A 16,437-nucleotide genomic window follows, 5' to 3' on the forward strand; every position below is an offset into this window, starting at 1 on the left:
ATGGAAGATCTTTCTCTCTCTCTCTGTGTCTCTCTGTCTTTCCCATTCTCTCTTTCAAATAAATAATTTTTAAAAAGATGCTGGGTTAGCCGGCGCCGCGGCTCACTAGGCTAATCCTCCGCCTAGCGGCGCTGGCACACCGGGTTCTAGTCCCGGTCAGGGCGCCGGATTCTGTCCCGGTTGCCCCTCTTCCAGGCCAGCTCTCTGCGTGGCCAGGGAGTGCAGTGGAGGATGGCCCAGGTGCTTGGGCCCTGCACCCCATGGGAGACCAGGAAAAGCTCCTGGCTCCTGCCATCGGATCAGCGCGGTGCGCTGGCCGCAGCGCGCCGGCCGCGGCGGCCATTGGAGGGTGAACCAACGGCAAAGGAAGACCTTTCTCTCTGTCTCTCTCACTGTCCACTCTGCCTGTCAAAAATAAAAAAAATAAATAAATAAAAAATAAAAAAAATAAAAAAAGATGCTGGAGTCACTGTAGTTTATATTTTTTAAAATCATAGAATGGTTAAAATTCAGGACTGAAAAGAGCTTAATAGATCTTGTGATACAACTGCATATATTATAAATGGAGAAATAAAATGAGAGATAATGTAATTTGCCAAGGCCACATAACTCATTGGGGAGCTGGCTCAGACTAAAGCTTGGCTCTCTCCTTTGTAGCAGCCTCAGGAGAACATTTCTGAGTTTAGGAACCTCGATCAACACTGACATCATTGGAAACACCACAACTAGCTCCTTTAAAAGGTAATCAGGTCGAAGTTATTAGATGGCTTCTTTTCATATGGAAATACTAAAGATAGGTATGTCTTATTTAAAAATAATATGTCCTGGATTCATAAAGCCAAGAGAGGTACACGCTTTGCTGTACCAAAGTATTGTTTGCTTTTGAGATGATTCCCTTAGGAGCATCTGTAAGTAGTTCCCAGTGCATTTAAAGCATAACTTGATTAAAAAGCTTTATTTACGTGGGGGGCCCTTGTCATCGGGAATCCCTGTGCACGTGGCCAGTTCTCAAATTAAACTCAACTCCCTGACAAGTTCATTTCCCCAGTGCCCTAACCTGACACCATATACAGTAGCCAGCCAGCATTCTCTAAATAAACAGATGAGCAAATGAGCTTTTCATGAACACATCTATTATATAGAGTAATCCATGTTTCCAAACCTGTGTATCTTACATTTTTAATGCAAAGTCAAGCAAATGAGCATACAGGAATCTAAAAAGAAAAAAACAATAAAAAGGGATGGGAGGTTGGCTTACTGATTAAGATGCCAGCATTCCGTATCGGAGGGCTCGGTTCAATGTCCAGCTTTGCCTCCAGGCTCCTGACTCCAGACCTTAGGAGACAGCAGTGATAGCTCAAGTGACTGGGTTCCTGCCGCCCACCTGGGGCACCTGGAGTGCATTCTTAGCTCCCAGTTTTTTTGGTTGTCCTGGGCATTTGGGCAGTGAACAGTGGATGAGATCCCTCCCTCTCTCTCTCCCTCCCTCCCTCCTTCCTTCCCTCCCTCCCTCCCTATTAAAAGAAGACGACGACTCCAAGAGGAGTTTGCTGGACAGGGACCAGGCAGGTGTGCTGTCGCTTTAGAGGCAGATGTATCCTGTAGTTAGCACCTAGAATCAGGAGTTGGGGTGGCTGGGAAGTGAAGCCTCCATGGCAGGAGGAGGGTCCGCCTCCAGGCCAGCTGGCCCCTGCTTCCTCCATGACCACTGCCATCTTTTTCAGTCTCCAGCCAGTAGTGTTCATCCCCAAAGTGACCAGTATCCCTTCCCTTAGGAAGGCCGAGTAACAGGAGAGTGGCAACCTTATCTGGGTACACAATGGCCAGCGTGTAAACCATCACAGTAAATCCATTGCTAGGTAATTATAGGCTAAGCCACTTGACCCAAGAGTCAACTTCCCTCTCTGAAGCACTGATAATAGCTAACATTGTGCAGAGGTTTCAGCCGCACACAGCAAGGCTGTCCGCTGTGTGTTAGACACTGTTGCCCTGCCAGCCAGCAGGGCCCTTTGCCCTGCAGCCTCCTGTTCCAAAAGTCGCAGGAGGTACATGGGTGATTGGAATTTCTTCATATGCGTTTGCTGTGTTTCAGACCTGCAAATGGCGAGACCCGGGAAGAGGGGCCGTGAACAGAAAGGCCCTAGACTGCAGAAACCATAGGCTCCTGCCCTTCCTCTCAGGATCAAACTAAATAGACTTCTGTGTCAACCGAATATGAGCTTACCATGACCTGAGGCCCATTTAATTTTCTGTTCCGCTCATTTCCTCCCTGGCAAGAAAATAAAGGGAAGGGAAGCATTATCCTAAATTTAGTTCCATTTCTGTATTTCTTCATTCAGTCCTCTAAAAAGTGTCCCAAAAATCCCTATTATGAGGCTTAAAAAAAAATAGCAGTGTGCCAAGAGTATGTACTAATTAATACAACTGGGCAATATAGTGCGGTTTTGTCCTTTTTAAAAAGTGCATTTTAAAAACATTTCAGAGGTAATAAATGTTCAGCTCTGTACAGTTTAAAAGAATAAAAGTAATTTTAAAAAAATTGCCTGTAACATAATCATCCCATTCGAACCCCCGCTAATACTTTGGTGCATTTCATTCCAGAAATTTTCACTGAACATATTTTTGCAAAACTTGGTCTTATAAAACTATTATTTCTGAGCCTACTCTGTGACTTTAATGCACATTTTAATTTTTATAAGTTAATAACAGCCATAGTTAAACTGTAGTATAAATTTAAAAATCATTGTGTTTCAAGTACATTTTCAAAGAAATCTTAATTTAAAAATGACTTTGGCTATAATAAACAACAAAACTCTACCAAAATGTTCTTTGTCTCAAGTTCATTTTCTTCTTTAGAAAAAAAAAAAAGGCAGAGAAATGTTGATGAATCGTCATTCTTTTCATGGCTCCAGCTTGGTAATCTAATAAAGGAGCTTCTCAGATACATATTTCTTAATGAAAAAGCAAAAAGGCACGTGGCGAGCCTCGCTCTGTGTCTGGCAGAGATACCGTGCAGTGAAATAGATAAACAGAAGTAACCCCAGTCCTGGCCTCAAGCGAGGAGAGTAACTGTTACTACTTCAGAGTAGGAAAGAATTGCAGATTACTGTAACACATCTTGGAAGCATCCTGTTTTTTTTTTTTTTAACTTTTATTTAATGAATATAAATTTCCAAAGTACAGCTTATGGATTACAATGGCTTCCCCCCAATAACGTCCCTCCCACCCGCAACCCTCCCCTTTCCCACTCCCTCTCCCCTTCCATTCACATCAAGCTTCATTTTCGATTCTCTTTATATACAGAAGATCAGTTTAGCATACATTAAGTAAAGATTTCAACAGTTTGCTCCCACACAGAAACATAAAGTGAAAAATAATAGATGATTTTTTAAATGAGGAAGCATCCTGTTTTAAAATTTTTATTCTACAGAATTTTTTTATCTGAAAAGTCAGTGCAGCCTCAGTGCCATCTCGTCTTGTGCACCTACAGTGATGGTTTCATTCTTTACTTCCTTTCCTGAAAGTGTGTTCATGACTGGTTGTGCCCTGTCTTATTTTCCTGTTGTTTGCCCTACAGTGGAACACTTGATCCTATCAATTCAAAACTCTGTTTTGTGGACCTTGTTTCCTCAACCACATAAGAAGATCCTGGGGCCGCTGCTGTGGCATAGCAGCCGGGGCCCTGCCTGCGGTGCCGGCGTCCCACGTGGGTGCTGGTTTGAGTACCGGCTGCTCTGCTTCTGATCCAGCTCTCTGCTGTGGCTGGGGGACAGTGGAGGGGGGCCCAGGTCCTTGGGCTGCTGCTCCTGCGTGAAAGACCTGGGGAGGCTCCTGGCTCCTTGCTTTGAATCAGCATGGCTCTGGCCATTGTGACCATCTGGGAGTGGACCGGCCGATGCAGGATCTCTCTCTCTCCCTCTGCCTCTGCCTTTCTGTAGCTCCTTCAGATAAATAAATCTTAAAAAAAAAAAAAAAAGTCCCTCCACATCTCATTAGGTACACAGAAGCTCCTCTGTACATCTGGTTCACTTGTTTGTCAAATTTCAAGGATTTTTTGTTTGTTTGCAGAAGGAAAAAAATATAGTTGTCCCTCGTGGGTATCCATGGGAATTGGTTCTAGGACTCCTCTTGGATACCCAAATCCTCAGATGTTCAAGTTCCTTCTATTAAATGTCATAGTAGTTGCATGTAACCTGCACACTTACTGGGTATTTTATATTTTAATTTTAAAATTTAATTAACTAATTGATTTGATAGAAAGCTCCCCTCCACTGGTTCACTCCCCCAAATACCTACACCAGCCAGGGCTGGAATGAGCTGAAATTAGAGTTGGGAACTCCATCCAAGTCTCCCATGTGGGTGGCAGGGACTCAGCAACTTGAGTCATCACCTGCTGCCTCCCAGGGTCTACATTAGCAGGAAGCTAAACTCAGGTGCAGAGCTGGGATTCAAACCCAGGTACTCCAACATGGGATGTAGGCATCCCAGTCTGCAGCTTCACCATTGTACCAAACACTGCCTCCCCTGTCCACCACCCCCCCAACGTTTTCAATCAACTCTAGATTACTTATACCCTATACAATGCAAATGCTATTTAAATAGTGTTGTTTAAGGACTAGTGACAGGAAAAGTAGTCTTTCCCTTTTCTGTACAGATATAACTTTTTTCCCAAATGTTTCTAGTCTACCAGTGTTGAATGTGCACATGCAGAACCTGAGGCCACAGAGGGCCAGCTGGGGATGTCGTTTGTCCCACCGTGTGCCAAGCACTGTTACACGTTTTCACAGGCAGTGTCTCTTTGCTGCCATCTTTCCCTCTCTGGGCATGGGGATTGATCCCTGGGTTAGAGACCAGGAAGCTGGAGACAGACAGGATTGGTAACTTCTCCAAGATCACACTAAGGGTGGGGCTAGGCTCAGGTCAGGTCTTCAGCTTTATAAAACAAGTAAGACTCTTTCCCCACATCCTTAGGGCGCTCTGTATCTGTGACATTCCCAGCTATATGAAGTTTTGAAAAGTATCTTTAAAAAGTCTTTATTTACTATTTTTAGAGGAAACTCTTCAATGTATGATATACTTTCTGGTCTAAGTTAATCTGATTCATTTTGTAAACTTTCTTTTTAAAAAGTTAATGTATTCATTAATTTGAAATGCAGTGCATCAGAGAGAGAGACCCAGACAGAGAGCTTTCATTCACTGGCTCACTCCTCAAATGGCCACAATAGTCAGGACTGAGCCAGACTGAAGCCAGGAGCCCAGAACTCCATCTTTGTCTCCCACATGCGTGGCAGGGACCCAGGCACTTGGGCCATCTTCTGCTGCTTCCCAAGGCACATTAGCAGGGAGCTGGATTGGAAGTGGAACACTCAGGACTTGAACAGGCACTCATATGGGATATTGGTGTCACAGGCAGTGGCTCGGCCCGCTGCACCACAATGCCGGCCCCAGTCTGATTTTTGGATGACTTCATTTTGAATGATTTTGGTAGTTAGTGACTGTCCTACAAACTAGAGAATCAGTAAGCATACCTCTGCTGGTGAGTTTAGAGCTCGCAGGCTCTGAATCTGAAGGGGGAATCCATGAACAGAGTGAGTGGAAGTCCTGCCATCAGCTGTGGATGCTCAGGTTCTGGGGCCTTATTGGCCATCTTGCAGACAGTTGAGAAGCACTGTGGGACTGGTCTTTCAACTTATGAAATAATCAGAAAAGTCTCTCTCTGTCTCTCTCTCTCTCTCTGTCTCTCTCTGCCTCTGTCTGTGTGTGTGTGTGTATCTATCTATGTTTCCAGGCTCATTCTGTTAGTGAAAGTCAGCAGAGACCATAGAGCTTGGCACATGATTGGTACCCAATAAGTAGGACTTGAGCAGATGAAAAAACAGAGGAGGCATCGCTTCTCAGCCCTTTGGCTAAGGTCAAGTGTGTAACGAACGAGGCTTCTTTTGAAACACATGGACACTGTGCCTCAGAGGCTTGCAATACCATGAAGTATATCGATGATGGTCGGTAAGGTGATGCTTTCCTCTAAGAATCCTGAGGAAGAGTCTAGTAGGATTGTGTCATTCCTGAAATTCACTCCTAGGGCAAACACAAATTTCCATCCCCGAACGCAGTGCCCCTGCCCGAGATACTTCGATTACAGTTTGCATGCCAGTTGGGGGTGGGGACTGTCCAGCCACCCCGAGAGCCATATCAGGCCCTCAAAATCATCTGGTCTGGGCCCTGCCAAGGCAGCTACAAGCAGGACTCAAAATTCAGGAAATCTATAGCAGGCTCACTTTTAAGTCCATCATTTTGTATGGCCTACAAGTGATCTAACTATCCAGATGGCAGGGAAAAAAGTTCCCCACCCCTGCCACAGGGGCCAGAGTAGAAGGAATACAATTAATCAGAACTCTCCCTTCTGCAGTCGTGCCTTGTATCAAAGTTGCTGTGTGTGTGTGTGTGTGTGTGAGAGAGAGAGAGAGAGAGAGAGAGAGGGAGAGAGAGAAGGACTTGGTCATGTATTTTACATCCAGGTTGCGATCTTTGGAAAAGTTAGGGTCTGTATTAAAGTCGTTCATCTCCCTGTTGAGTGTTATGAATTAAAATATCAGGGAATAGGAGTGTTTCACTGCTGGTGTGCTCTTCTGCAGGCAGCACTAGGAAGCCTGCTTCTTCCCCCGTGAAAGAGGGAGGCGAGTCAAGGGCATACATTCTTAGCAAATAAAGTCCTTACAACGCTTGGTTCAAACTTCACCTCATTTGTTCCAGGCAGTATCCTGGGGCTCCTGTTGGAACAGCACATGGTAGACTAGACTTAGGAGACAAGGTTTTATTATTATTATTATTATTATTATTATTATTATTATTAGCTTCTTTTGAAAGATGCCTAAAGTCAAGTCCCTGGAAGGAGCCTACCACCAAACATCTTTGTGAGTCTGCTGGGTAGGTGAGATGGATGATGAGGCCATGAGGAAGCAGCAAATTGCTTGCAGTTGGGAAATGGCCATGTTGAAGATAAACTGATCAGTGCTCCTGGGAAATCCGTACCAGGGAGATATGGGGAAAGGAGGAATGAGAAATCAGGTTCCAGAGGGTGCTTTCATGTCGGCGTATTTTGGTCAGAGCTGGTGAATTCTATTCTATGAAGGGAAATAATAAATGCCTTTTTGGGTTTCAGAAAAGGCAATAGTTCACAGAGATTTAAGTGAGGATTGGAACGGGAAAGTGTTCTGCTTAGAGGCATTTGTTTCAGGGTTATTTCTGGCTTAATTTTTTATTTAAGTGGAACTTACGGGGGAGTCAGTCTTTTTTTGCTTGTTTATTTTTTTTCCCCAAAGGTTTATTTATTTGAAAGGCAGAGTTACAGAGAGTGGAAGAGAAAGAGAGAGAGAGGGAGGGAGGGAGGGAGGGAGAGAGAGAGAGAGAGATGAGTAGAGTATCTTCTATCTGCTGGTTTACTCTCCAAATGGCTGCAAGCAAGGACTGGACCAGGCCGAAGCCAGGAGCTAGGAGCCTCATCCAGGTCTCCCATGTGGGTGCAAGTGCCCAGGGACTTGGGCCATCTTCCTCTGCTTTCTCAGGCACGTTAGCAGGGAGCTGGATCTGAAGTGGAGCAGCTGGGACTCGAACCAGTGCCTCTCTGGGATGCAGGCATTGGAAGTGGCAGCCTAACCCACTATGCCACACTCCCACCCCTGAAGTCAGTCTTGAGTGTACATGTGTGTGCAACTGTGTAGCCCCCCACAGGGAGACCTAAGATTTTTCCAGCTTGCATAGGCTCCTTCCTACCTCTGCCCATCCAGAGCCCCCCAAGGTGGCCAGAGTTGGGGCCATGGTCATTACAGATTTGTTTTGTCCAGTTGTCACTTCGTATGAATGGAGCCACACAATATATTCTCTTATGTATGTCAGATCTGTAGAGTGCCTTTCTTTTTCCTCCTTGTGTGGCTATTAGTTCCTTTTTCATTTTATAATATCAGTAAATCAGGGCTGGCACCGTGGCTCACTTGGTTAATCCTCCCCCTGCAGGGCCAGCATCCCATATGGGCGCTGGGTTCTAGACCTGGTTGCTCCACTTCCAGTCCAACTCTCTGCTGTGACCTGGGAAGGCGGTGGAGGATGGCCCAGGTGCTTGGGCCCCTGCACCTGCATGGGAGACCAGAAGGAAGCACCTGGCTCCCAGCTTCTGATGGGTGTAGTGCCAGCCATAGCAGCCATTTAGGGGGTAAACCAACAAAAGGAAGACCTTTTTCTCATCTGTCTCTCTCACTGTCTAACTCTGTCAAATTAAAATAATAATAATAATATCGGGAAATCAGTAAAAGGTCATAAAGGTGGAGAAAGTGAACATGGTATGGAGTTGTAGGCTGTTTGTGTTCAATTCTAAAGTACCCCTTCTCCATCATGTGTGTGATACATTCAATCTGCCATCATCTGGGCTTCCTAGTATTAAGAAAAATGTAGCAATGTGTACTAAACTGTCTAATAGAACAGCCACAGCCACAGGTGATGATTTAAATTAAAAGTTAATTAAAGTTTAAAATCCAGCCCTGGAGCTAGTGTTACAGCATAGTGGGGAAAAGCCACTGCCTGTGACACCAGCATCCCATACGGGCATTGGTTTGAGTCCCAGCTGCTCCACTTTCAATCTAGCTCCCTGCTCATGCACCTGAGAAATCAGTGGATAATGCCCCACCTGGGAGACTAGGAGGAAGCTTTTGGTTACTGGCTTTGGCCTGGCCCAGCCCTGGCCATTGAGGCTATCTAGCGGGGGAACTAGCAGATGAAAGATCTCTGTCTCCCTGTCCCTTCCACCCCCCACCCACCCCGTAACTCTGATTTTCAAATAAATAAAGAAATGAATCTTAAAAGAAAAGAAAGAAATTCAGTCCTTAGCTGTGATTGCCACACATGAGGTGCTCAAGTAGCCGCCTATTTCGAGTGGCCGCCACAGTGCCACAAACAGCATTTGCTCTATTGCAAGCAGTCTGTTGCATGCTGCCATTTAGAGAGGTAACCATTCACTCCTTCACTCGTCGTCCTGCTCTTCTTCAGACATACAGATGTTGCAGTAGTTTGGGGTTTTTTCAGTTATAAATTAACATTTAATTCTGTTGTTCTCAGACCGTTATCATACATGCTTCTCTTTCCTGTGTTAACCCTTCACGTTGGGAAAGAAAATAAATGTTAAATCCCCATGCTAAACTGAACTTTTGACTTCTAAAGTGCACCATGCCTTCTCCCACTTCGAGGCTTGGCAGGACTGCTTGGGACTCTCCTTGCAGCAGCCTGGCGTTCGTTCTCATCTATTAGGCCTTGGCTGAGACTGTCTCCAGGGCCCTTCCCCATCCTCCCTCCCAGTCCCCACGCCATTGAGCTGCCATGGTGCCTTGGCCTTCCCCTGCCCTTTTGGTAGTCGCTTCTTGGTCTCTGTTTCCCACTGGCCGAGAAGCCTGCTAAGGCCAGGCACCATCTGTCTGCTTTGCTGCTGTCTCTCTCTCACCTGGTCAATGCCTGGCTCCTCGGAGATGTTAATACTGTGGAAGGAAGAGACAGTGGGCTGAACAAGGAAGCGGCAGCAACCGAGCCGGTTAATGATAGGGCAGGCTCTTTTCCCCTGGGTGAGGTGTGCGGGCCAGAGAGGGGCTTAGCGGAGACGCCCGACCAGCTCAGGCTACTTCAGTGCTCCGAGCTGTTTCTGCGGGAGTGGTGATGGCCCATTCAAGCCCTTTGTACTCTCTCTGGCTAGCGCCTCTGCTTTCCTTTTTTCAGAAGTGACGGGGAAACACATGCGAACTGGGGTGCTAATAGAAGAATGACTACAGGAAAAGTCAGATGGGAAAGGGTAGTTTAAGAAAGGTGATGACGCCATGGATAATTGTGCTGCACCCGTCAGTGGACAGCAGTTCTGTGCATCACAGGACAGGTGTCCCCCAACCAAATGACCTCATAGAGAGGCAGCTATAGAGCAGAAAGGGTACTCTACCAGGAGAGGTGACAAATCCCCACTCAGACCAGCTCTAAGAACACAGATGTGGGACAGGCAGGTGGTCTCGTGGTAAGCTGCTGTTCGGCATGCTGGATTCCAACCAGAATGCCCGAGATTGAGTCCCAGCTGGCGCCCACTGGCAGCTTCCTGCTAAGGGGCACACTGGGAGACAGCAGGTGCCGGCTGAAGTCATTGGTTCCCTGCCACTCTGAGGCCTGGATTGAGTTCCCAGCTCCTGCTTTAGCTCTGCCCAGCCCTGACTGATGCAGGCATTTAAGCACTGAGCCAGCAAATGGGAGTTTTGTCTGTCTGTCTCTGTCTGTCTGTCTCTCTCTCTCTTAAATGAATAGGTTTTTTTGTTTGTTTGTTTTGTTTTGTTTTTTTAATTTTTGATAGGCAGAGTGGACAGTGAGAGAGAGAGACAGAGAGAGAAAGGTCTTCCTTTGCCGTTGGTTCACCCTCCAATGGCCGCCGCTGCAGCTGGCGCACCGCGCTGATCCGATGGCAGGAGCCAGGATCCAGGTGCTTTTCCTGGTCTCCCATGGGGTGCAGGGCCCAAGCATCTGGGCCATCCTCCACTGCACTCCCTGGCCATAGCAGAGAGCTGGCCTGGAAGAGGGGCAACCGGGACAGAATCCGGCGCCCCGACCGGGACTAGAACCCGGTATGCCGGCGCCGCAAGGTGGAGGATTAGCCTATTGAGCCACGGCGCCGGCTTAAATGAATAGGTTTTTAAAAATAAATTTATTTTCCCCAGTAACAGACAATCTACAGATAGGAGACCCGTGTTGGCTGATTTGCTGACTCGGCAGTCAGGGAGGCCGCAGGTTCTCCAGCTGGGCACTGGCTTTCTCCTTCAGTGAGGAGGTGGCTGCTGCTCGTAGTGGCCCGTCTGGGAAGTCAGTATCCAGATGAAGGTGGGACAGTGCCCACTGCAGTCCCTGGCAGGCGAGGGGCTGCCATGATGATTGGATGAAGCCTCTGGAGCAGGCAGGGTGGCCACTGAGTGTCACCTCCATCCCACGACAAATGCCAAGACCTCCAGCCCCATACCTACCCCCACCCCAGCCTGTAGGTTTTAAAAGTTCTTTCAATCTTTCCCACTACAGGAAGTACCGAATGGAAGCCCTTTAACCCTGTTAGCTACCATCAGCACCTTAGAAAGGATTGTGATGAAGGGGACACACACACAGAGCAGGGAAGGTATCAGAGTGGGGGAAGACCCTGGGAGGAGTTGGAGGGCTCAACAAAGACCAATTCCAATCCTTGCCCTGAAGGGTTAACCCCCCCCCCCCCGTCAGAGAAACTCTGGTTCAACTTTAAATGTAACAATATCCATCCATTTATGATTTATAATGTAAACGGTAGATATTCTGAGAAATCTGGAATCCTTCAGCCGATCAGTTATGCTATAATTCTTTCCTCCTTCTATATAGACCTCGCAGTGTTAGAGCTGCGCTGAATGAGGTCACAGTCTAACGACAACATTAACCCTGCAAATCTGTTCATTTTCGCCTGAGCACCCTCAGGCGGGATATAGAATGTGTCCAATTGAAAAACTATTACAGACTCTGCAGTGCTGTGACGGGCTGAATTATAACAGGGAGGGAGGTGCGTGTGTGTGCAGCCAGGAAATGATTCTTTGAAAGGAAATCAGACTATATATATATATTTTTTTTTTAAAGTGGAGGTTATGTGATTGCATTTTCAAACATTGATGTGAGAGTCAGAGAGGGAGCTCCTATCCACTGGTTGACTCCCCTTATGCCTGTCAGGGTCATTGGGAGGGCGGGAGGCATAGTCAGGAGTCAAAAATTCAATCCAGGTCTCCATGTAGGTGACAGATACACAGTTACTTGAGCTGTCACCTCTGCCTGTCAGGGTCTGTGTTGACAGGAAGCTGGAGTGAGGAGCCAGAGCCAGGAACTGAGCCCACGCACTCCAGTGTGAGACCCTGGCATCCCAGCTGCCACCTCAACCATCAGGCCGAAGGCTGGCACCTAAAATGCTACTTTGACTATTTCTGAACCTTAACTGTTTTGTATTTCCTACCAACGCCGTCGTTTTAGTTTTTCCCTTTCCCAGTAACCCATGAACCTCTTGGTGTGATGCCCTCTTTTGCACTTTTAAGACCTATTTTTGCATTACTAAAAAAAATAGGACCTGTAATATGATGAATCCCCATGAGCCTGGCACCCAATTTTAAGAACTAAAGCGTTAACTCTCTGGCTGTGACCATTTCTGCTTCCGTGGAATTGAATTCGACAAGCCCACGAGCACCACACAGATGGCAAATGTTTTGTGTGCAAGCCCAGTCGCCACCCGATTCCTAGTAGATGTGACATTTCAGAGAGCGTGTGCGTTCGCAGTCTTGCTTGGACATGTGGTTAATGCTAAATAGTCGAACGGTTGTGCCTCAGGTAACTCCTCAAGCTAATCCACATCGTAACATCTATGCTGTTTTGCAAATTTATATTTTATCGCGCCGCGTTTTATGCACAGAAATGAGATGACTTCCCCTCTGTAATCTCCATCAAAGGCATTTTTCAAAATCCCCTTCGTGCACTTTATCGTTGGCTTTGGCACACACCATGTGTTTGAAACCAGTCTCCGGCTAAATTAGAAATAGGGCATATACGTGTGTCGTCAGCTGTCCAGAATTCATCCCTAAATGATATTTTAGCTGATTCTTCAGTTGCAGACTCTAAATATTTGACCCTTCATGGAGTGCCAGAGACCTGACTTGACTTGTCTGTGGTTTGGGCTCTAATGTAAAAGCAGTCAACCTTGTTTAGATAGCGTTTGAAATATTTATATTGTATCCATGGAAAGGATAGAACATTTTATTTTCTCAAGAGTACAGTTTCCCCAGCAGGTTCTTGCGGCCACAGTGTGATGTCCCCACTTGGGTCTCTGCTCACGCTGAACCTCTGCTTGTACTGCTGCACCTTGCTGCGTCCACGTGTGCCGTGGCTCCACCTCGGGAGGCTGATTGGTTCAAGGAGTCAGGGGTACAGAAGAGCAGCTGGCCTCCGGCTCACAAACACGTGTTTGTCAGTGAAGGCTGTGGTAAGCCTTCCCAGGCACACAGTCCTTAGGGACAGAATCAGGGAACAGCAGGTAGAGGATGGGCTGATTATTAATTGTTTTTTTTTTTTTTTGACAGGCAGAGTGGACAGTGAGAGAGAGAGAGAGACAGAAAGGTCTTCCTTTTGCCGTTGGTTCACCCTCCAGTGGCCGCCGCGGCCGGCACATCACACTGATCCGAAGCCAGGAGCCAGGTGCTTCTCCTGGTCTCCCATGGGGTACAGGGCCCAAGCACTTGGGCCATCCTCCACTGCACTCCCTGGCCACAGCAGAGAGCTGGCCTGGAAGAGGGGCAACCGGGAGAGAATCTGGTGCCCTGATCGGGACTAGAACCCGGTGTGCTGGCGCCACAGGCAGAGGATTAGCCTATTGAGCCATGGCGCCGGCCTGATTATTAATTTTTTAATCTGTGGACTGACAGACTTGCCACTGGTGCCTCTCTGCAAGATTGCAACATGTATGAGCTGATGGCTAATCTCGTTCTGCCCTCTTTTTCTTGATTTGAAAATTTTAGGAAAACATGTAGCACTCAGGTGTCAAAGATCTGTTTTTATTCCAAGTGCATAGCAATAAAGAAGTTGTCAAAGGATAAGTCATACCCGTTTTATTTGGATGTGTATTTTATTAAGCATTGATTATCTCTTCATTTGGGATAAATAGAATTTCTCCCCATGCCATTTACCGGTTGTTAAATTCAAGAATTCATTAGTACTGGTCTTCAGAATTATCTGAAAGGAACCCTTGCTCAGCTCTGGGATTCTGAGCATGTACAGTTTCCTTTCTTTTTATTTCATAATTTGTTTTCCTAATATTCATTATTTCAAAAGCGAGAGCTTGCTGATTTCCAGATTTTATTACTGAGAGAATATCAGCACTAGTTACTGACTTATTCTTTATGCTCTATGTATTTCCTTTCTTTCCACTGAAAAGAGAAACACTGTCTAAACTTGCTTATCTCTCCATAGGACAGTCGGCCCAATATGTCAAGACCTCTGATCACTAGATCCCCCGCATCTCCACTGAACAACCAAGGCATCCCCACGCCAGCACAGCTCACAAAATCCAATGCGCCCGTGCACATCGACGTGGGCGGCCACATGTACACCAGCAGCCTGGCCACCCTCACCAAATACCCCGAATCAAGGTAATCTGAAAAATGCAGAGGCAGCCTCACAAGCGTGTGTGTGTGATGCTCTGTTTTTCCTTTGACCATCCGAGCAACATGGCCGCAGCAACAAGGCTGGGGTTAGGACACGCGAGTGACGTGTGGGCCACCCTGCAGCAGAGGCTGCCCTTGGATCTGGCCGTGTGTCTCCCCTCAGTCAGGATCTGGCCCCTAGCTGAGTTGAGTGCATGTGTAAATGGGAGGCAGGAACAGAGTTCTGGGATATTTCACTCCATGAAGACTGTTGTAACTCTTCATGTGGTACAAAAAAGGTGATTTCTACCCCCCTCCTTTCTTCTGTTTTCTTCTAGAACACACTGTCTTATAAATTCTTAAAATTTTCTAGAAAATCACTTGGCCAACAACTTGTGAACTACAAAAAAGAGACTCTTTATCAGTCTTCCTAGCAGACTCTCAACAGTTTTATATCTGGGACTGTGCAATTTGTGAGGCAGTAAAAGAGAGATCTCCTGCGAGGCTGTTAGCAGCATTATGTTTACAACAGCATGAGAAAAATCCAGGAAGCCAGTCTGAGTTAGCTCCTCTGCTGCTGATCCGACCTCCTGTTGGTGTGCCTGGGAGGCAGCCGATAATGACTCAAGTACTTGGGTTCCTGCCTCTATGTGGGAGACCTAGATGGAGTTCTGGCTCCTGGCTTCAACCCTGCCCAACCCCAGCCCCACTGTTGTGGCCATTTGGGGAGTGGATCTGAGAATGGAAGATCTCTCTCTCTCTCCTTCCCCCTTTCTGTCACTCTGCCTTTCAAATAAACAAATAGACGAACTAACTAACCTTTTTTATTTTTAAATCCACGGAGCCAAGATGGCCTTCTTTAGGAGAAAAATGGAAGGCCATAGAATGTAGGGCACAGCTCAAGGCAGATAAGTAACTGTATAAACTATATGAAGAAGCAGGCTATGCTTATGGGATATCCCCTGCCCCACTCAACCCTCCCATTCCTAAAGGAGTTCTGAGGAATTAATCTCCTTTGCAGCCTGAGACAGCCCCCTGGCTCTGCCCTAGATTCATTGGCTGTGCCCAGACTCTGTAAGGAAATTGATCTTCATGGGCTCTGCTGATAGATAGAGGAACATGAGCTTGCATGGGCTGGTGTCAGGGCAAAGGGTGTTTCTGTTTGTGTCTGCTCATGAGAAATAGAAACCGACTTCTTGGGTCTCCAGGGGATACCAGTTTTAAGGATGTCTTACAAAGTGACACATGGCGGGTAGCTTCAGCCCAAGCAGACAGCACTGATGTAAAAATCACTGTCCCCTTGGAAATGGCCTGAAGACTGGGCTTTGGTTTTGGTTTGACTACCTGGCATTTTAAGAAAGATTGCGAAGAAGAAAGATGAACTGTTTCCTTTCTTCTATCTATTGCTTCACTCCCCAGATGGCCACAATAGCCAGGGTTGGGCCAGGCCAAAGCCAGGAGCTAGGAGCATCATTGGTGTCTCCCATGTGGGCGGCAGGGGCACAAATACTTGGGCCACCTTCCACTGCTTTTCCCAGGCCATTAACAGGGAGTTGGATCAGAAGTGGATCATCCAGGACACAAACTGGCACCCATATAGAATGCCAGTATTGCAGGCATACCCACTGTGCCATAATGCTGACCCCAAGTGGCCTATTTTAAAGTGCAATGATAATACCAGGTCTGGCATTGATATGATTGAGTGCCTGATAGTAGGTGCTATAGCATATTGCAATCATGCTTATTTTTTTCAAAGAATATTGATATGTGTAATGCTATTTTTTTTAAAATACCTATTCCCATGTCTTCTAATCTGCTAATACCAGCTTCAACAACAGAGAATCACAGCTGGTCTCTCTGATGAGCAGTTAATTCTAGGGGACAGGCTACAAAATGTATAGAATGCAGCAGTCAAGAAGCAAATGTGGAACTGTTGCAAAATTCACTGCTGGGATGTGGTGGCATTTCTGCTTTAGTTTGCGTTTTAAACTGATAGTGGAGGGCTGTTAATGCAGGTTAAGTATCCCACATCCGAAATGCCTGGGGCCAGAAGTGTTTTGAATTTCAGAAGTTTTCAGATTTTGGAATATTTGCATGTCTGTAACGAGATATCTTATAGATGGGACCCAAGTCTAAACATGAAACGTGTTTATGTTTCCTGTACACCTTAAGCACACATCCTGAAGTTGATTTTGCACGGTATGTTTTAGTGCACCAGTGTTTTGCAGGCGATCACGTGAGG

The 16,437-nt window shown here is 46.5% G+C and overlaps 1 protein-coding gene across 5 annotated transcripts in view; it reads left to right on the plus strand.

The window, feature by feature from the left end:
* The window catches only part of KCTD1 (potassium channel tetramerization domain containing 1), a 217,301-nt gene that overhangs the window by 146,230 nt on the left and 54,634 nt on the right, over window positions 1-16,437 (plus strand). For 4 of the 5 annotated variants that reach the window (XM_070050358.2, XM_070050357.2, XM_070050359.2 and 1 more), the window contains exon 2: window positions 14,023-14,201. In XM_070050358.2, coding sequence (XP_069906459.1) covers window positions 14,023-14,201 — 179 coding nt within the window. Of the gene's footprint in view, window positions 1-13,136; window positions 13,252-14,022; window positions 14,202-16,437 lie in introns of those variants that run through there. The other variant, XM_070050360.2, reaches the window with a different exon arrangement.

This window comes from Oryctolagus cuniculus, chromosome 10 (genome assembly GCF_051225735.1).
Source record: "Oryctolagus cuniculus isolate XC-2025 breed Fujian yellow rabbit chromosome 10, ASM5122573v1, whole genome shotgun sequence".
In the NCBI taxonomy this organism is placed as follows: domain Eukaryota; kingdom Metazoa; phylum Chordata; class Mammalia; order Lagomorpha; family Leporidae; genus Oryctolagus; species Oryctolagus cuniculus.